The following is a 21039-nucleotide window of genomic DNA, read 5'->3' as shown; positions in this document are numbered from 1 at the left end:
CAGTTAAAAGCTCGCTTTTAATTTTTAAACGTTTTCTAGTTAAAGTCTTATTATAACTTAACAGTGGGTAATTCTAGAATGATTAACATCCAAGTTGATTATTGGGCTTTATGATTTCACCAAATACTGGAGTAGCCTTTTTAACACTAAGTTGCTACTGCCAAAATAAAAATTCACATGATACTTTTATGTGGGGATTTTCTTCAGGGTGTAAGAGAACAACTGAATAAAAACCTGTGCAGGGATTTCCCACACCCCTACAGAGGAGGGGGCACCTATGCAACCAACACCAGTTACTAACTCCAGAACATTTTCATATTCCAAAAGAAACCCTAAAAGCATCAGTAGCCACTCCCCATTTCTCACCCCAGCCCCTGGCAACCATGGGTCTACTTTCTATCTCTAGAGACTCTAGACATTTCAGATAATGTGGTTGTTTGTGCCTGGCTTCTTTCCCTTGGCATGTTTTCCAAGTTCATCCATGTTGCAGCATGTATCAGTGCCTCATTCCTTTTTACAGCTGAATAATATTCCAATTGGGTCCCTTCCACTTTTTGGTTATTTTGAATAATGCTGCCATGAACACTTCCACAAGTCTCTGTGTGGACATGGTTTCAGTTCTTTTGGATATAAACGTAGGAGTGGATGTGCTAGGTCATAGGGTAAGTCTACGCTTAACTTTTTAAGAATTGCCAAAGAAAGGCATTTCTTGAATTCTTCTTCATTTTATTCTGTACAAAGTCTTATTTATTATCTGCTTGGTTTTTTAAAGAGTCTATTTATTTTTAAAGGGAAGAGAAGGGAGGGAGAAAGACAGGGAGAGAAACATCGATGTGTGAGAGAAACATTGCTCAGTTGCCTCTCGCACGCCCCCAACCAGGCACCAGGGCCGCAACCCAGGCACGTGCCCTGACCAGGAACCGAACTGGCAACCTTTCTCTGTGGGACGACACCCAACCAACTGAGCTACACCAGTCAGGGCTATTATCTGCCTGTTTGAGAAACAAATCTTACAGAGTGATATAAGTAACATTTTTAAAAAATGCTTTTTTATAAAGAAAAGATCCCTAAATCCACACTGTAGATATGGTAGGCCCTTTCATACTATAATCATCATAAAGTGTGCATGGTATTCAAGATACACGGCTAAATAAAAACAGTGGAGGCACAGCTCCTGCCTGCAGGCCCTTACCCTTCACAAGTGGGAGACAGGACTTGCACCAGACTGCAGATTTGACTGAGGTGCTGTGGCTAGATACCTGGGCCTCCAACACGAGCAGTTTGTTGGAGGATGGGGAGCGCTCATATTCCTAGCTGGTGTCCATCCTGCATGCCAGTCTTCTAAGCTTGTAGGCCTCCCTCCCATCACTGTCCTTCCTAAAGGGCCCATGTCCCTAGGGGTATGTCTGGTCTGCTCCCTCTTTAAAAGTCACAATTTTTCAAATCAGTGCTGTGGGTTTCAATGAACCCATTTGAGTGTCCGATGAGATACAGGAAACATGGTGCTGGTGCTTTTAGTCTTTCGTGTATATTGATTTTAGATTCTTATGAGACTAGAAGCAAAAACAAAAGCTGAGTGGTAACCTGGAGAGCCATACAGGCTTCCACAGTCTGTAAATTTGTTTAAAACAAGGGAAGAGTTGAGAGTTCGGCTACTACGCTACACACAAACTTGTCCAGTCACAGCTAAAACGTATGCATGCCATTTCAGAGTTTAGAAAGCACAGGGAGTTATATGTGGGCTCCTTTAATTCTCACTCCAGTCCCATGAGGCAGCTGTAATAACTGTCCTCACCGTAGCTACCTGTCTGACTGTGGACCCCAGCAGGTCCCGCAGGGCGAAGGCGCCCTCCAGGCTTCTGACCAAGCCCCAGCCACACTGTCTCAAGGCTGCCTGTGGGGGGACGTGTCCATTTGAATCGCGACTTTATTTTTAAGTGACTCTCTTTTTCCAGGCTGAGTCACTCCCTGAAGTGTCTATATAAAGGCTGTAGAGGCAGTGACTAAATGCACTTGGGCCTCGGCCACAACTATATATTACTCCCCCCATCCTCCCCCAGCCTGCTGACTCCTTTTCTCACAGGGAGCGAAAAAAACTCAAAACTTTGCAGCATCTTCTCATCCTTTTGTCCTCCTTGCATCGGAAAAAAAGGGGAGTAGGTGACTTATGTGTAAAGGAGACAGTGTTGGGGCGCATGATTTCATATCTTAGAAACAGCCCATCCTGACCAGTAAAAAGGTGACTATGCTTTCCTAAAGAAGACACCCACACCCCATACCTGCCGGAGTCCAGAAGGAATCTGCAAATCGGGTCCATTTCAATGATGGCACAAGATTTCTTTCCAAGTCGTATCTCAAGGCGACTCCTGATTTTTTACAAGAGTTTCCCAAGAGTGTAAAACTCAGAAAAACATTCTAGCCTGAGACAGAAAGGGCAAATTAAGATTCTGGCACTCAGGAAATGAACGCCAGTGAACAGGCAGTTATGTCAGCAGTAAAAAGAACATTCCCTGTCGGAGTCAGGCGTGCCAATGTGGGAGGTGGGGCCGTGAGGCTGTGGCTGGCTCAGGCCCAGGGCCACCTGCCCTGGGGGGGGCGGGGGGGGGGGACAGTGGGTGAGGAAAGGTGGTCAGTCCCAGTGCTGACCCACGGAGCTATGCCCCAGATGGTCAGGGCTGGGGCTCAGCTCTGCTGATAATGGCAGATGTGAGAGATGGTGACATGGAAAGAAGCCACATACATTTGGGCAGGACAGATGTAGAAAACACAAATCTGGAATGTAAGCGAGGTAGACTAGGTGCCATGAGGATTAACACTCCAGAGCAAGACGCAGTTAGGCAAAAATACCTCAGGGGGAAAAATGACCAATGAAAGCTCCAGAATTGAGGCTCAGTTTTAAATCTCACAGAAGAAACGTGGTCCCGTCTACAGGAAACGTAAATAAACCTTGCAAAGTCAGAGAGAGAGAGACGCCTAAGACACATTCTGGAGTAGGAGCTAGACACAGTGACAGGACAAAAACGAACACTAAGGATGGTTTTCTGATAAAAATCACTGCATCTCAGGTCTGGGGTTCTCCTCTCATCTCCCCCCGTAAAGGACAGTTCTGCCCTTACAGGGGGAAAAAAAAATTGGAACAAAACAAAAAACATCCTTGTGCTCTTTCTGGAAGCAAGTCCAGCACTGAAGACTTCTTTTCCAATAGTTGAGCATCTCATTCAAAGAGCACAGGCCGGTGAGTGGCAACCGCTACCCTGCAAACATCCTGTGACTACCTCTAGCACCTGCGCTGCAGGGGCCACATGTGCATTTGCTCCAGCTTCCGGGCCTGCTGGGGAGGCAGCACAGCCCGAAAGTTAAGAGCATGGACCCTGGGCCCAGACTGCCTGGGATCAAGTCTCGGCTTGGCTGGGCAGTAGCTGAGAGAACCTCGAGTCAAACTTTGGTCTGAGGAGCAAACATAAAAATTAATCGAAAAGAAAAGCAAGTAAAAAGCAATTCCTAGGCAGAATCATGAAACCCTCGTGCTGTCCCTTTTGTGGTCCCTGATGGGAAACAACTCAGTTTCCAGGAGTGAGGAGTTGGCTTGGTGCTCTGGGGGTTTCTGGGTGGTGGCACCTGCATAATTCCATGTCCCCACTGATCCAATCTGCAGTTAGCTTTAGCAATACGGATGTCATTAGTACCGATGCCATTTGGGGCATCAGAGGTAACCCTGGCCCACCTGTGCCTCAGATCTCTGATCAAAGCCACAGAAAAGCAGAAGGCAAGGGTCTTGCCTACAATGCACATAGTTCTAGCACCACCAGGTCTTAAGAAAGCTACTGCCTCCCCCTCCCCTGCACACATTGCCACCTGCCTGGCCGTGCCCTTCACCAGCCTTGGGCAGAAGAAAGGTGTCATCAGTGCCGAGCTGCCTGTGCCTACTGCCAGCCTGCAGGGCCCTCATCACAACGGGGGTGGCCCAGTTTCTCCACCTTGGTGCCCAGCCTGGAGGTCAGAAAACAGTGGCCTCTGTGCAGAGGTAAGGACGTTGGCACTGATCTCCCACGCAGCCCCTTCCCCTCCCTTTCATCCCTCCTGCCCTGAGCACAGCTAGGAGGTGGGTGAAGGAGGAGACATGTTAGATGCTCCCACAGTGGCATGCCAAGACTGCCAGTGTGCTCCCAGAGCGGTCCTCTAAGCCAGAGGTCCACACGAGTCTCAGAGTCCAAGAGAAACTGTATGCAAATACGTGCATTTCTCAGGGGAGCAAGTCCTTATCACTCACCAATATTACAAAAGCTGAGAACTAAGGCTTAAAAAGCAGCCCTGTATACCTATAGGAGGAGTTACTAAAGTGCACATGGCTTGGAACCTAACCACTGTGGATATGCAAGTGCTTCTGGGGAGAGTATCTGCATTCATAAGACTCCAGTTATAGCATCCTAGCACTGAACACGCTGTGTCAGGATGTTCTACTTACATGGTATGAAGACAAACTTTTTAAGAACAGAGACAGGATTTTACCCCCAGGGCCAAACCGTCTGGCACATGAAAGGTGTTCAAAAGGTATTTGTAAAATAATAAACTGTTATTACAAACCAACTTTTGGAATACTTCGGTGGAAACTGGTATTTGGTTTTTTTTTGTTTTTTTTAAAGTCCCCTGAACTAGCTTTAAGAAGCAGAAAGCTACATCTCACGAGTTCCACAGTAAACATTCTAAGTCAATACTAATATTGGGTTTAGGAGACAAAATGCAGTTTAAGGCTGGGTTTCTTCAAGTAGCTGGCATGGGATTCAACATAAGCCATTAGAGCTCGTCCCCAGTTCTTGTAAAACGAGGCCTGTTTAGGCGCCAGTGGAGAGACTGGGCTCAGTTCAGTCCAATCACAATTTATCAGCCCAGTGTGGCCCTCAGTGGCTGGGGGGAACACAGCTAACAGGAGTCTGGGACTCCAGAGGAAGAGCCAAGAATCCAGTTCTCTGCTTCATCCTCTTCACAGTACTTGTCGTATGACCAATTAGATTAACTTATTGTTGTCTAGCCCCTCAGAAGGATGGCACTATGAACACTCCTGGACATACAGTCACCAAAGGAGGGACAGTGAGAACACAGGACAGCAGATGACAGCTGCTTACTGGAACAGTGCTGAGCGTGGCTCAAGAGCTAGACATGACAGGGTCGGCTGGGGGAAAGAAAGTAAAGGACGAGCGCCTGGGAAACCCCACTGCGAGACCCTCTAGGAGGCCTGCTCTGATGCAGCCTGAGGGGAGGAGCATGGACAATACAGGCTCCCCCTCAAAACTACAAGAAGGGCAGCAACCCTGAGGCACAAGTTACTCTGATCTACATTTTTGGTCTGATAAAATATGGAAGATCCATGCTGAAGGGCAGGGTGGGATGAAGAGAGTAAGTAGTGGGTCTCAAATGTGAAACCTTTAGGCAGGTCTGCCCCTAGAGCCCTGTTTCTTTCCCTTGAACTATCACGTTCTCTCCCAACACATTCATTCTGAAAATGAGGGTTAGCTAGTTTCCCCAAATGATTCACAGTAGCTCTTCCCTAAATAGCAAGCTTCTTTGGAACACTGAAAACAAGTCCACTTTTAAAAATTCAATTCAGGCATCATTTTTCAGGATTTCTGCATATTGTAAATGAGGTATATTGTAAAAGTTAGAGGCATCCCTCCCAGAAAGCAGCTTTCCTTCCAGGCCTGTCCCTTTGTGCTTCATGGAAGAATCCGGAGGCCTGGGAGCCGGGACCAATGCTGTGGGCAGCTACCATCCATTCACCCCTGAGTGAGGGGGCGCAGGAGGCTGGAAGAGCCCACAGCATGAGAACCAAATTGGCAGAAGCTCCCAGGAAAGCAATCCCCATGTCTGCACAACTGTCTGTAAAACTCTTTTTATTTCTTCCAAAGTCTTTGATAGAGACCAAAGGAGAAAGGGACCTAGAAAGCAGACCTGAAAAATGCTGCCCCAACTAATTCAAACACTGTCCTCTGAAACACAAACTTACAAAAAATAAAAATAGGAGCGTATGAGGAGCACATTTCCAGGGCTCTTTAAGCATATATCAGGAAACACAGGCATTTTAAAGGCCTTATCAGACTAAATGTCTGATTTACAAGAAGTATCAGCATACTCCCCCTCCGCCGCTATGTGCTCACACTCAGTAACCCTCCATGGGCTCGGGGTGGTGCGGGCACAGAGCACAGGGGCCACAGGGCAGGCCAGACTCGGGGAGCTGAGCTGGCCACACACCTGTGTGTGCATGTGGAATTAGCTCATACTCGCATTTGCTCAGACAAACCATCAATGCCCACATTCCCCAGCCCGCGTGGAAGCGTGCACGCAGTCTGCTGGCGTGGGGCTGAGGACAACTGAAAGGAAGAGGTACATCGCCTGTCTAACAGAAATGAAATGCTTCTGAATGTATACCAGGAGAGTGGGACCCTTCAAAGAGGCCTGGACGAAACACTGCCTCACCTCTGGAGTGTTCTTCTTGAACTCCCGGCTCTGCTCGATGAGCCGCTTTCTAGACTGCTCGCTTTCATCTTGCCGGTTTGCCAATACTGTTGCGGTGGCATCGAGTTCCCTCTGTTGAGAGAAACAAAAAAAAGGGAAGACAAGATTGTAATTGCACTTTGTACCAGAGAAGAGCGTATTTGCATTTGACCAGAACACTGGGGAGCACCCCGGCATTCCAGGGACTGTCATCTCATCGGCAGAGGCGGCGCTGGTGCTGCAGACAGTGAGTGCACACATCGCACAGTTCCCGCCCAGCCCCATGCACTGGTTTGAGAAAACCAAATTCGCTCAGCTTTGATGTGTGTATTGACGCCACCTCACAAATGACTGTTTCTGTAACAATACATGCAGATACATTTTTCTTTGCTAAAATCAGAGGTAAACCAATGCCCAAATGTCATCCTTCCCTGGAGTCACTCGCTTCTGTTCTAACAAGTGTGTCTTCTTGTGACATCTCTGTGCTCTGTCCTTCAGATTCGCTCTGTGCTCTCCCCATCAGGGCATTCTGTTTGGCTGCCCTTCAACAGTGCAGGCCTGGAATCTTTTGTAATGATATTTCATTTGCTTTCAGTCAAAAAATATTTACTGTGGGGCTGTGGGGCTAGACATCACCTCCAGGACCGTTCAAGTTAACCTGATACTTGTTTTCAAGAGGAACCGTCATAAGGCAAATTCTAATAATGGTTTCCGATATCTTGTTAACTTTCAGAAATGAGGCACCCAGAAACGGTGGATGTTCTCAGACTATTTTACTTGTACTGGAACTCTGAGGAGCACCAGGAGTGGGCTCCTGTAAGAGGACCTGTCAGGGATTAAGCGTTCTGGGTTCTGCTATACACAACAAACTGACACTCAAAGCATCAGAGAACTTGTGCCCCAGCCTCAGACCTCAGAAATTCTGGGATGAGCCACTAAAAGGATCTGTTTCAAACAAGCCTATAGCAGATGGGCCCAAAACGGTGTTCCAGGCTGATGGCGGAGGCTCAAGGACACATTCTCACAGCCACCAACAGGCCCATTTTAAAGACACATACTAGCACATTCTGCTTATGATTAAAGTAGCTGCCCCAAGTGTCTTCTCAATGTTTCGGACTGCCCAACCCCCAGGCGCAGGCACAAGAGAGTAAAGACCCCATCAAAGGCTGAAAGGCAAGGAAGATCAAAATGAAAATCCATCCAGAGCCATCCTGGAAGCAGGTGAGAGTTTCCCCACCCACCTCCATCCACTTCATGAAGTTCCACCTGCTTTCCTTTTTGGTGGAAATACTGAAGTTAGTCTGTGAGCCCTGCTGGAAGACATTTCACTTGTACCATTATGGGGTGGGCCGCTGCCAGACGAGATGACAGAGCGCTGGAACAGACATCCAGTGTGCTGTCGACTTGGAATCTGTAGACCATTTTAAAGGGAGGGGGAGGACTAGGCGATGAGGGGAGAACACCACACCACACTCCCCCTTTCAGTGTTTCTGGCATTACAGCAAATCTTGGGCAAACAAGTCCAAAAGAATAACGTGGGCTAGAATTCAAGAACAGATGTCAAAGCTACTGCAGAAAAGAGGGAAACACTGCACATTTTGATAGACCACATTTGAAACACATCCCAGTCAAGTGAAGGCAGGAAAAAAAGAGCAACTGAAACCAATGTGGTAACATGGGGATGGAGATAGAGAAGAGAGAGCAATCGCAGATAAGCAGAAGGCTTTTCAAAAATATAAACAATCTGGTAAGGAGGAGGACTTAGACATCTATATTTAAGCAGCAGCAGCAGAAGTTATAAAGGGAGACTTCAAGAAGGGGGGAAAAAGCCAATATTGAAATATGACAAAAAATGTAAAGTTGATGTTTTGTTCCAATCACACACAGATGCAGAAATTTAGAGAAAAACAAAGAGCCCTGAATGCTTTCAGCAAGGACCCGACTTCCAGAGCTGGGGGGTAGAGGGGACAAAATCAGCAGTGTTAGGTGATTTCTGTGGCCAGGTGCTCAGGGAAGAGCTCAGGGACAGAGGGCGTGGGGAGTTGCTTTGGAAGATACTGAAGAGCATGTGGGTCTGTGAGACCCTCTGATCACCAAGGTTCCCCATGAGCCCAACAAGGAGGGCTGAGCCTGGGACAAGTCACTTTCTGGAAGGCCAGCGAGCCCACCCTTATCACAGGGTTGCAGGGCCAGCGAGGCCAAGGAGACCTGCCACTGGCAGTCAGGAAGCCTCCAGGGGCCTGGCGCACACCCTTCCCCACCTGCACAGACATATGCAGGTCCACGTGAGAAACCAGCAGGGGTCTCCAAATTTAATACTGTGTTGCCACCCGCCACCATGAACAGATTGGCACAGCGAGGAGGAGACTGAGCATCCACAGCTCTGGGGCGGGGGGGTTGGAGGGGGTAGGGGAGGTCACCTCCCCAAGTTTGGTTGGTCAGATTTAAAACTCACAATCTTTGACCTATCCCTTGAAAAAACACCACGGAATCCTAAAGGACATCAAGGCTTTCTCAGGCTGTGGGGACAATGCAAAGGGAGGAGACAGCTATTAAATGTAAGTCAAATACTCTTTTATTATTGACCCAGCCGGTCTGCATTCAAAGTGTCAAACAGAATGACACATTAACAAGAGGATTTAATATGTTTAGGGGAGGTGGCAGTGGGGGCTAAAAATATAAACCCTCAGCCGTGGTCACATGCAAAAGAGAGCATGGAGAGTCCCTGCATCTGAAAGGCATTAAATACCTGCAAATATAAAAAAAACCCACCATCCCTAAATATCCAGCAATGGCATACTAGCATTATCTACTCAAGGATTATTCTGTAATGGTTAGGAAAACAAACAAACAAACAAAAAACAGTCCTACATGCACTATATGAGAAGGGAATGATCTTCAAGATATATTTAAGAAAAAAAAGCAAAGTGCAAAGCAATGCTAACATTGTTTAAGAGAGTCTCTATTCATATGTTTGCATAAGCTTCAACTATCTCTAGAAAGTTATAGAAAACACCTGTAACAGTCCTTGGCTCTGAGGAGGCACCAGGGAGGAGACTTGCTGAAGAAAGAGAGGGGGTGGGGAGGGAGGGAGAGACGGGATGGGGAGAGAGAGAGAGAGAAAGGGAGAGAGGGAGAGAGAATCTTTTGGCCATTTTGCAATGTGCATGGATTACTTAATGGAAAAATTACAATATATATTAATTTTTTAAATCCTGCTAATATGAAAAATCACACAACATATAATTATAGAAATATGTTTTACACAATGCCCCCCACAGAAGAGCGCTCATGGTCTGCACGTCCACCTGCCCAGCGCTGGTGATGACCTCCTGACTCTGGTGATACAAAAAGTGAGGCAAACACACCCTTTACCAAAACAACAGCTGTTTCTTGTCCACAGGCAGTCACAGAAAAAAACCACTCAGCCAAGCCAGACTTTCCTGGGGAAGGGCAGTGGGGGGTGTCCCCTCAGAATTATTGAGAACTCCTGCTGGAAACACCTGACGGCCCCAGATCTGAGGTGATGGGAAGCTGGCAGGGCTGGCAGCAAACCCATGGGCTCTGAACACAGAGGCACTTCCAAGTAGGTCGAAAGAGCTGAAGAAAGTACTGCAAGGCATCTTGCCAGGATGGCACCTGGAGAAACTGCAGGGTTTTCTTTCTAAGTGACAAGGGAATGACTGACGTCAGGAAGTGACGAGGTTCACGGTTAGACCTCTGGCTGTGGAACCAAGGGGTCAGTGTGCACAGGGACACCTCATTCTGTGGAATGGGGGGTACTGCCGAAGAGCTGTGGATGGCTGCAATCCTGTTTTCCTCGTGGATTATAACTTCTGGCATGCTTTTTCTCCATTTCTGACAGATCCTAAAAGGACAAAGCTCCTAACATTTTAAGTTTCTCTGCCTGAACTTCAATCTCTCAGTCAAGTATTAAAGATTTATTAAACACAAAAAATAAAGAGCAACCACAAAACAGCCTATGTAAAAACGCTGTGGGAAAAATCTTTCCCAAATAAAACAAGTCTTTTAATAACGTCAGTGATCAGTTTGGAATTGACTGCCTTTAAAACGTGCATGTCAGTTGCTTGTTTTAAGCTGGGAGCTACCGTCAGTGCCACTTTTGTGAGATTGTCTCTTCCTAGGCCAGGCCAGGCCAGGCCAGGCCTGCAGAGGAGGCCCCCTGTCCCCCAGCACCCCTGGGCTGACAAGAGAAATCACCTGCCCACTGTATCAGCAATGCAAGTATTATTGTCTTTTTATTGTTGCTAACTTTAAACCAAAGAGTTCATTCATGTGATGTTTCTTTAGGGTCTGTTAAACTAATCAAACAGCAAATCCTATATAAGAATTTAAAATGGACTTATTGGTGAAAACAAAGAATACTTGTGCAAAAAGAGAAAGGCCAGGCCAGCCAGTTTCTGCACCAGGTAGTCCTCATGACATTTTCTATTTTGTTTTCAGCAACAGAATCATTTAGACAAATATTAGCTATGCTAGCTAGAAAGAGCTGAAGGGCCCAAGCCCAACTATCAGCCTCCTTCTTGTCACCCCCTACCTGGCGCCCTACACAGAGTATCTCAAACCCTCAGACAGTGGCCTCAGAGAATCCTGGCTTGGAATCCAGGCTCCATCTCTGCTGTAACCTGTGTAGTTTTGTCCAAATAACATTCTCTAAGATAATGTATGTTAGGTGTTCCATCAAGGTATATCTTTCTGTACTATCAGAGCCATGCACTTTACCTCAGGCCTCAATTCATTCTGCCACTAGTATCCCCAACTAGGCTGGGGGCATCAGGAATGCACAGATGGATTAGAAGCTGATCCTGAACCCAGCTGCCAACAGTCCAGCCTAAGAAACTAGGCAGGCAAGGAAGAGTGACAAGACAGAAGGGACCAGGCCAGTGGAACGAAAACAGAAGCAGAGGTAGAAAAGGGAGAACATACTGCCAGTAAGAAAGTCCTTCAAGTTTTGTGAAAGATGCCCATCTCAGCTGTGGCCTGTGGGTGAGATTGACTCAGTCCCTATCACCCTCCTCCTCATCTGGGCTCACTCAGTACCTGGCACAACCTGTCGGGTAGGTGCTGTCAGAGCCCCAGAAGGAGGGCTCAGAGGAACCAGGAGCCCGGTCAGATCCCCCCAGGGTGTGGGTGGGGATGGCGTGGGGGCACACAAAGGAAAGTGCCATCAGTGAGCAGTGGTCAGAATGGCTTGGGCGTGGAAGTAGTGACAGGGGCTGCTGAGAGGCAGGCTGGTACCAACGTAAAAACTACTGTGTTCAATTAGAAATGTAATAGCCACTCCCCACACATGTCCCCAAACATCCACTGAGCGGGACATCCACTGTGAGTACGTAGATCTATATGCACACGTACTGTGCTCACACACAAGATCTCTCTGGAAGGCTCCACAAGTAAAAGGTGCGGTTGCCATTCCTTACCCTGGGGAGGAAAATGCACAGAAAGGGCCACTGGAGGGCAGGGAGTTCCTTTCACGGTCTACCCTTTGTACATTTTGAACTTTGAGCATGTAAATGTAATTATTACTCCTAAAAAGTAAACATTTATATTTTAAAATCTCATTTTTTCCCTATAATCAGACAACATAGGTTTTGAAGGACTGATAAGGGCCTGTGAACGCCTCATTCCCAGAAAGGTACTCCTATATGGTACTATAGGAGGCACATTTTGTTCTGTTCATGGGTGTGTGGACTGACAACGATCTCTATCTAAAGAAGAGCCTTGAAGAATTCCTGAAGTAAATGTTAATGTTTTCACTTACTTTGTAAGTTTAAGTAGAGAACCAAGTCTGACCCCATATTTTCCAAGTGTTTTTTTCAGACACTTGTCCTTACTCACCACTTTCCCACACAGAACCTGATTTGCCAAGAGGTTAACACAAAAAACTCAGTTATGGCTGCAGTACTCTATCATGTGATGTCAGTCATGTGGGCCAGCAGTGAGCATGCCCACTCAGGGAGCTGTAGTTTCCACAGAATTAGACGGATCTCCAACAGAGAGCCTAGTGGGCAAGTGGCAAAGACGGACAGATGGAACAGAGGGAGAGACCCACCCCACCCGCCTTGAACTGTGAGCTCCTACCCTCCCACATGCAGCCCAGGAAGGCAAGCGGGGGGAAAGCAGACTAAAGGGAGGAGAAGAGCACTGACTAAACACAGGAAGGCAGGAGGTACTGGAGTACGTACAGGGGGCTGCAAGGAGTACAGCTGGATGCAAAATTAAAGTGTCTTTCATCCCCTTGGGGCTATCAGTTACTACAATTCTAAAGGATACACACATACATCCTGCAAGGAAGGGGACACGCCATGCCATAGCCCAAATTAGAGCTTGTCATTCTTGCTCAAACGCCTTCAGGCTTCCGAGAGGACTTGGGGTGAGGCGACCGAGGGCCCACCAGGCCCCTACACTGGCACATTAGTCTTCCTCTAGTGTCCCCAGAGGGTTGGGTCTACTCCTTTCCCTCAGACCCTCCGCACAGCTGCTTCCTCTGCTTGAAAGCCTTCCTTTTCTCTCTTCCATGAACCTGTCAGATCGCCACTCAAATGCCACTTCTGCTATCCCCCATCTCTTCCACTGTGCCCAGAAGAAACAGTAAGGTGTGTGCCCCATCCCTTGAACTGTGTCTCTGGCAGAGATCCTAGTTTGTAATTCTACATCCTGTAGGCTGTGAGCTCTGGCAAGGCCTGTGTTTTGCTCACTATGGGATTCTCAGCACTTGACAGGGTGCTGGGGCACATCACAGGTGGGTAGTCAAAATCTGATAAATGAAAGAATAAGCTAAAAATAAAAGGCAAAATAAGCTAAATGCTATAACGGAAGTCTAGGAAAAAGTGCTAAAGGGCTCAAAGGAGGAAAAATTACTTCTCCTTGGGAGAAAATTAGAAACAGCTTCATGAAAATAATAACACCTTGAAGAAGAGCCTGCAGGCCAACAGGAATGGACTCTGGGCAGAGGGACCAATATAAGGAGAAAGGGGACAAACTTAAGAACTCTGCAGACTGGCAAGGCTTCCAGTAGGAAAGAGATGGCTGCAAAAAGTAAAAATAAAAATAAAATAATAGGCACTGAGGCCTTGAACGGCAGAGAATAGTCTGGAACAGTTCAGGAGGCAGAAGAAGGGCTGACAGAACCGGCTCTTGAAGGCAAGAATGGCTGAGGAGGAGGAAAGGGGAACATGGAGGAGACACACACTCGCCTCTCACTCACCCTCAAAGGATCCTGGGTCAAGCTGTAGAATGGTATTATTCTTATAAGAATTAGAAGTATATGGCTAAGAGGCGTTCCTCCCTGCTGAAGCAGCCCAGGAAGTAACTGTCATCACAGCCCCACCCTAAGAGTGGGGAAAGGGGAAACAGGAACAGGAAAAGTCCATTCCAACAGCGCTTGAGCAGCAAAGCAAACACAGGGTTTGTTGTTGAGGTTCTTCCCATTAGGTGGCCCACATCTGCTCCATCTCTGTGCCCCCAGAGGGAGATCCCAGTACTCAGGGAAGGAGTGCTTTTCCAAGAGCAGGGAAAGCGAGGTTCCTGGAGTGCCCAGGATGGAGCCTGACACATAGTAGATGCTCAGTAAACGCTGGCTGAACTGGGTGGACAAGAAGTGAGCTCTCTGGGTTAATCACTCCCTGCGGTACTCTGACTCAGGGAACAAAAACGTGGGTGTGTGAACAAGCAAGGGACTGCCTTATAGTTCAGGTTTCTAGTTATCCGGGAGCTTAATCAGAAACACTGTGTTTCAGCCCTTGCTGAAACCTGTCGAGCACAACCAGCCATCTTCTCCTATCCTGGCGATTACAGTCAAAAAACGCCACCACACAGCCTCCTGGCCAGATCTCACAGAACACAGTGGCTGCATTTATAGCATGAGGGTGGGTCCTCTTCCCCAGTACTCCTGAAGAAGGAGAGAATGTCTTGGGACCAGGAATGGGTGGTGGTGGTGGTGGGGGGGGTGCCTGTAGAGGGAGACCACAGTGTGCATAAGGACTCTCACCACCTGTCAGCTCAGTGACAAGCCCAGCTGCCTAACCTACAATGGGGACACTAATACACGCCTCATAGAGCTGTTATGAGAATTAGATAAGATGAAGTACTGGTACCATCAGTGATAATGTTCGTTTCATTTTTTTCTCTTGCTATTCAACCTGACCTCACCTCAAATAAAGATTATTTTCTCATACCCCTTTAGCTCTTACGACAGTGTACATCTAGTATGTACTCAGTATCTCGTGATTCTGGGAGACAACTTGATATTAATTCCCAATCTAGGAATTCAAGTGAAACAATGTACTCCAACATATACTTGCTACCTGTGGCATTTCAATCTCAAGGGTACATCACTGTCTGTGGTGCAGGTAGGAAGGGACAGAGGTGGGGGCAGGATGTTCAGTGTATATTTTTAAATACAATTTTGATTTTGGATCAAGTGAAGGCATACTCAGAAAATAAAATTGTATAAAAATAAATAACTGGCCTAACAAAAGCTATGAGTACAAAGTTTCCACACAGCCTTTTTGTGAAGTCCTCAGTATTAAGAAATTTCAATAGACCCAAGATTTTGTTTTTGACTGTTTTTCACTGCGTCGAAAACTCACTATGCAAAGACAAAAATGCCAGATGCATGCAGCAAGCATTGCACTACGCATAATACTTGCCAGACTCTCATTTAAACAGGGAGACGTGAGAGACACGTCTCGGCGGTGCATAATGGAGTATGGGCAGATAGAGACTCATGTCACTGAGAGGAGGTGCAGGCAGTCCATGGCTGCTGCAAGAAGAGGGAAAGACAGCTTTTAACCCTAATGAAAAAAATTCAGCTTTCCATACTAATTGAACCATATGAAAATTGTTGAGCTACAAAACTGTCTATTGCATAAGTAGCATTCTTTACTGCTCTCTTTGTCTGGATCGCAAAACAAAACTAAGTTTGCCTGCCAGCCACAGCCTTTCAGATATGCTCGCTCCAAATGGCAGGAGTGCCTTGCCCCTCTCTGATCTTATACTTCGCCCAGGAACCCGAAAGACCCTACCTCCTCTCATGAGCCTCCCCCAACCCCCACCATTGTGCCATCTGAGTTGGTCCTTGCTGTCTGGCTATCTCCTTTGCCTGGGCTCTCTATCACTTTCTTCTCTGTCCTGTTTCTGGGTTGAAGTGGAGGCCCCTTGGCTGGGTCCCTTGTCTTCTACTTCTACTGTGTTCCCCACAGCCTACACCTTCCTCTGCAGGACCCACACTGGGGACAAGGGAGGGGCTGCCAAGGTCTGACCTGTTGGCACTAACAGTCCCATGGGCCTCAGGATGAACTTGGGAGAAAAATGGCCACAGGAGCTTTGCTAGTCCCATGTCACAAAAGAGGAAACCACGACTGGGCACATATGTAACTTACATGCTAACAAATGCCCCGGGAATAGGTCCTTTGACTCCATGGCATTTATCATTCTTCCTATACTTAGTATACATTATAAGACAAATCTTAAAACCAAATGGGAACTTGTTAAAATTTTTACCAGTCCATGAAGGTTGATGTAGGAGGCAGGGTCGTCTGTGGCTGAAATAGTCACTCCCCTGCCGAGCTCAATGTTACTGTTCAATGTCCTGCTCTGGCTGCAGGACAGGAGACCGATGACGAAGAACAGAGCTGCACCCCAGCCCCACCACTGCATGTAGAATGGAGAAAGAGGGAGACTCGAGAGATCTTCCGTGGGCTGGCCTGTCAACCGATTAACTGGAACCAGAGACCAATTAATTCAATGAGGGGGATGAATGGGAATTGCATTATCTGAAACGGTAGCCCACAGCCACGTATGTAAATTTAAATAAAATTAAAATTCAGTTTCTCCTCTGCAGTAGCCACATTTTGAGGGCTGGTGGCAACTAAATATGATGGAGCAGATATAAACCATTCCATCAACACAGGAGGTTCTGCTGGACAGTGCTGGTCTAGTAAGGGTGACATTATCAACTGTTCCAAAGCAGACACTGCTGCCCCATTTCACATACTGAGGAAACTGATGATTAGCTGACTGGCTCTGCCCAAATCACACCACGAAGGGGCAGAGCCACGATGCCAATCCAGATCTGGGTAACAGGCACTGTGGAAGCTGAGGCTCTTGGCAGTAAACCACTACTACACCTCTTTCCAGCACTCCAGCTTAACGCATTTGACTTTCCCCAGGAAACAGGAGGCTAAAAATGAGGCAGGGGCAGAAAAAATGTGTTTTAATGACAAAAATAATGATGCCACTGCCAAAAGGAATAACTCTGATCTCATCTACACGAGTAAATGTTTTCCTCCTGAAGTATTTATTTCAGAAATAAGCCTTTAATTTGAATACTTTTGGAGCCAAAATTTCTCTCAGTTGAAAATATTTATTTCTATTGTTTGGCAGGAATCAATTTGTTAGGGCACCAGCCACTCTGGCAAAGGTTCCCTTCCATTTCTCTGGGAAAACGCTTGGCGGCAAAACTACCCTCTCTCTCTCTCTCTCTCTCTCTCTCTCTCTCTCTCTCTCTCTCTCTCTCTCTCTTTCTCTCTCTCTCTCTCTCTCTCTCTTTGGGCTACCCCAGCCACAAACATCTGCCAGCACAGCCATGGCTGTGCATCAGGCCAACCATCAATGCCTGTGCTAGGACAGAGAGGCTCTTGGGGTTATTAGGAACATAGAACTGAACTGGTGCACAATCGACTGAATGTGATTTTCAGAATCAGATGATATTTAATTATTTTGCAAGTAGTAGAAGACCTGTAACGCAATATTAGTTGATTTCTCACACAGCCCCCCCCCCCCCCCTTCTGGTATTAGTGAAATTTAGAAATCAAGCAGCAGGATTTCGGGAAGATTCAGCTCCACCCTGGCTACAGGAACTGGGACAAGTCACCAAAATGCCCTGAGCCATGGTTTTCTCATCTAAAAAATATACTGCCTACCCTGGCTCACAGGGTTCTTGGAAAACTGCATGACATAAGAATAAGAAAAACTCAAAAAAAAAAATAAAAAAAAAAAAAAGAATAAGAAAAACTCTTATAAGTTAAAAAAAAGTTCCACAGAAATGGTAGTTGTTCTTATCTTCTGCAAGGATAAGATATCCTCCAGCTTCATCACTTAGTTCCCTGTTGTATACTGGGGGCGGTGGGGGGTGGGGGGTGGGACTTAAGAGACAGATCATGAAAGTTAAAAGCTATCACAGTTATAGGTGAAGTGCTAATAACTTCATTTTGAAACTGTCAGGTGCTTTTTTTTAAATCACAGCTGTGGCTTGCACTAGAACACTACCTGTAGCTGCATTTCTTTCTCACATTTTAATTAGCAAATAAAAACTCCAAAATCTCTCAAAATGTTTTCGCCTAGAATTTATAAGTAAAAGTCAGAAGACGCCAAAGAGCTGGGGGAAACCAAACCAGTAACAGTCATCTATCAACACTGCAGAGCAGGCTTATTTGAGCCAATGTCAGGCCAAGAGATACCACCTCTGAGCCAACTTTGATTTTATTTTTGCAGTTAATTTTCAAGATTTCGGGTGTTCAGCGAGCATGGCTTATAACATCCTGCCATTGGCTGGCTGCTGCCAGCCAGATGGCCCAGCAGAACGACACTCATATGGCAGGGAATGTGAATGTCCCATGTGATTCCTTCACTCTCCCCTGGCACCAGTGTTGCCGGACACTATCAGGAAGCCTGGGTGCTGGGTGCCAACAGGTGCCACTACATGAGGGCTCCTGGTGCCAAGAGCAGAACTATGACTTTAAAGGGACCATTTAAATCCCCCCAAAGAGTTTTACCTCTAGCTATACTAGATGTGAGGGACACCGAGGGAGGAAAAGTGGTTGTTGCTTCATGAGCTGCCCTGGAAGTGCTGCTGCCAGTCTGTCCACTCTGGGCCCTGGAATGGCAGCTCTAGTTGCCAGCTGCACTCCACCCTATCCAGGGAGCTTTCTAAAATATAGTTGGAGGGGCTCTTTAACTCAAGACTTTATAAAGCCACCTGAACAGCTTTTGCTAACTACCTAAACTCACACTAAAGGACGAAAACACAACTGACAAGCACAATAACAAAAAACTACTACCAACTATATAATGGGATTCTGATATTCATTTGCATCCAGCGCCCTCAGATCATGTAGCTCCCAACATCCTCCAAGTTCTGCCCCAGCATGGACAGCCCCATTCATCCCAGGTCCTGACTCTATCATTTCCTGAGGGCCCCTTGGGGACAGGCATGGAAGTGGCGAGGTAGTTCTTGAGGCAGCAAATTAATGACAATTACAAAGAATTCCCAATCTCTGTGGCTGCTCCAAGTTCAGGTTTACATCACCTGTTTTTCCCTAACTCTAGGTGCTATTCCTTAAATACACAAACATCAAGGAGATTTTTCTCTATGAAACTCAGCAAAATGTCGTCACTCGTTTTTTCGCCAGGAATGATATTTCTCTATACCGTTCTTGGTACTCTATGTTTGTGCCTCTTGTGACTTCTCAAGGGGTTAAAGGGGAGGAAAGAACTCTGATCCTGTTTGGGGGCAAAAGACAGCTCCCCCAGTAGAGTGTAATCTACAAAGGGTCACCTCCTATCCTACCCCAGCATCCTCGCAGCAATACCTGCCAGAGGCCTAAACACCAGGACACTGCCCCGACCGCATCAGCGGCCTGGGTTACACTCCCTGGCTATTTCTCAGCCCATGTCATTCCATCACAGGCAGGAGCCACAGCCGCTCTCTTCCATGCCAGCGAGTATCTGATTCTGCCATAGACCTGAAATGATGACCAAGATCTCTGATCATCAGAAACAAAAACTATCAATTATGTCTAATGAAGAAGGCACATCAACATATTTATTTTATCAAGATTTTCAACAAAAGCTGAGAAAAAGGAGATTCCCTAGTTGACTCCTAGCTATATCCCCATCCGTAAGTATCTGCTCAATGGGTTTCACTGGACTTCTAAACACCCGTATTATACTAAAAAAGCTGCACATAATCACCAAGAGCAAAAATTCAGCTACAGCGGGACCACCTGAATTATGGAGATCCAATGGGATCACGAAAAACCTGCCTGCATCCCAAAGTCTCTCAGAAGAAAGGATATGACCAGTTTAAGTTTGACACCTATGTGAAACTATGGCCAAAGGAAACCCAAGTTTCACTCCCAGGGGACAGCTAGGATGCCCAAATGCTCCAGGAAACTGCCCCTCTACCACTCAGCCCCTTGGTCAACTTAATTGTCCACTCATCAGAGGCACTTATGGGGGACAGGGCCAGACAGAGCATAAAAGCACACTGGTGCTCAAAAAGCGTACAACTTGGTAAAATATCTGGACAACTATAAGGCAGGATGCTACAGGAGAGGTACCAAGACTACTGGGAGTTGAGGGGAAGAGAGATGACTTTCTGTTGGGAGGGTCAGGGAAGACTTCCTAGGAAGCGTAGGAAGAGATGGCCTTCAAGGGTAGGCGAAATTCCACATGGGGGAAAGGAGGAAGGAGGGAGATTCCAGAAGGCACGGAATGACCGGAGGTAGTAAAAACAGCCGCAGCTAGTTTACTGACTCCTGCTTTACAACTTTTGTGATTTTTAATTGCTATAACTATGCTAACGTGGTCAGTATGCCCATCCACCAGTGAGTGAGGGACACAAGTTCAGAAGTAAAGGCTACCTGACCAAGATCATACATTTATGAAGTGAGATTTAGAAGGCAATATTTTCTGCACCTCAATCTGCTCCTTCCACTAATGAAGAATGCTCCCGAAAGTGCAAAAGGCTTGGGGTTGACATGGAGACAGTGGGCTCCATGGATACAAGGAAAAGGAACTCTGGGGTCCCTTCCTCTTCTAAGGGATTATAGCTTAGCTGTGCAGCCAGTGAAGGTGGTCTTCAAATCCTCCAGCTCTCCTTTTCTGTAGTCTGTTCTCTCTCTCCTCCTCACCAGGGGTAGGGGCAGTTCCTTCAGGTTGCTGGTACCAGGTCTGCTTTGGAAAAAGTCAAGACAGTGGGGTCTCCAGGGCCAAAGCCACTAATTATTTGTTGGGTCACTAAGAAAGGTGGAAGTAGATCTAATCGAAGCCTTGAAGGTGCATTTGACTCTGTGTTGAGTCACAGTGTTGTTGACTCTCCAGGCTACTGACAATCACTGCAGATCTTTAGAAAGATCATTCTGGCAATGAATGAACAATGAATTAGAGATAGGAGAAGCTAGGAGCAGGCCATGCAATGCAGTACTTTAGCAAAGAAGCCATGGGACAAGAAAGAGGGTCACCAAGGGCAAGAGAAGTCCAGCCATAACACCTGAAAGAGGACAGCCACTCAGTAAAATATGCACTGAGAGTAAGAAAAAGGAAAGAAGAGAAACACAACTTGTCTTTCAAAGAATCCTGAATCCACTTCAGTGAATAAATACAGGAAGCAGCCACAAGAAGAGAAAATAGGATATACTAAAATGGAATTATGAGCCTGGCACTGAAAAGCGGTGGAGACTTTCTTCATCCCAGCTGTTGCCAGCTTTTGCTTGCATCCCCCTGCTTTAAATGCTCACAGAGGTC

At 46.7% G+C, this 21039-nt stretch overlaps 1 protein-coding gene across 8 annotated transcripts in view; it reads right to left on the bottom strand.

Annotated features, from left to right (window-relative positions):
* Nucleotides 1–21039, bottom strand: part of CUX1 (cut like homeobox 1) — a 362525-nt gene that overhangs the window by 279383 nt on the left and 62103 nt on the right. For all 8 annotated transcript variants that reach the window (XM_090276816.1, XM_090276819.1, XM_090276817.1 and 5 more), the window contains exon 2: nt 6472–6582. In XM_090276816.1, the coding sequence (XP_090132942.1) occupies nt 6472–6582 (111 nt within the window). The remainder of the gene's footprint in view (nt 1–6471; nt 6583–21039) is intronic.

Source organism: Furipterus horrens, unplaced genomic scaffold (genome assembly GCF_987537825.1).
Source record: "Furipterus horrens unplaced genomic scaffold, mFurHor1.1.pri manual_scaffold_5, whole genome shotgun sequence".
NCBI lineage: Eukaryota > Metazoa > Chordata > Mammalia > Chiroptera > Furipteridae > Furipterus > Furipterus horrens.
The sequence above is the reverse complement of the archived record's forward strand: the minus strand, read 5'-3'. Positions and strand labels throughout refer to the sequence as shown.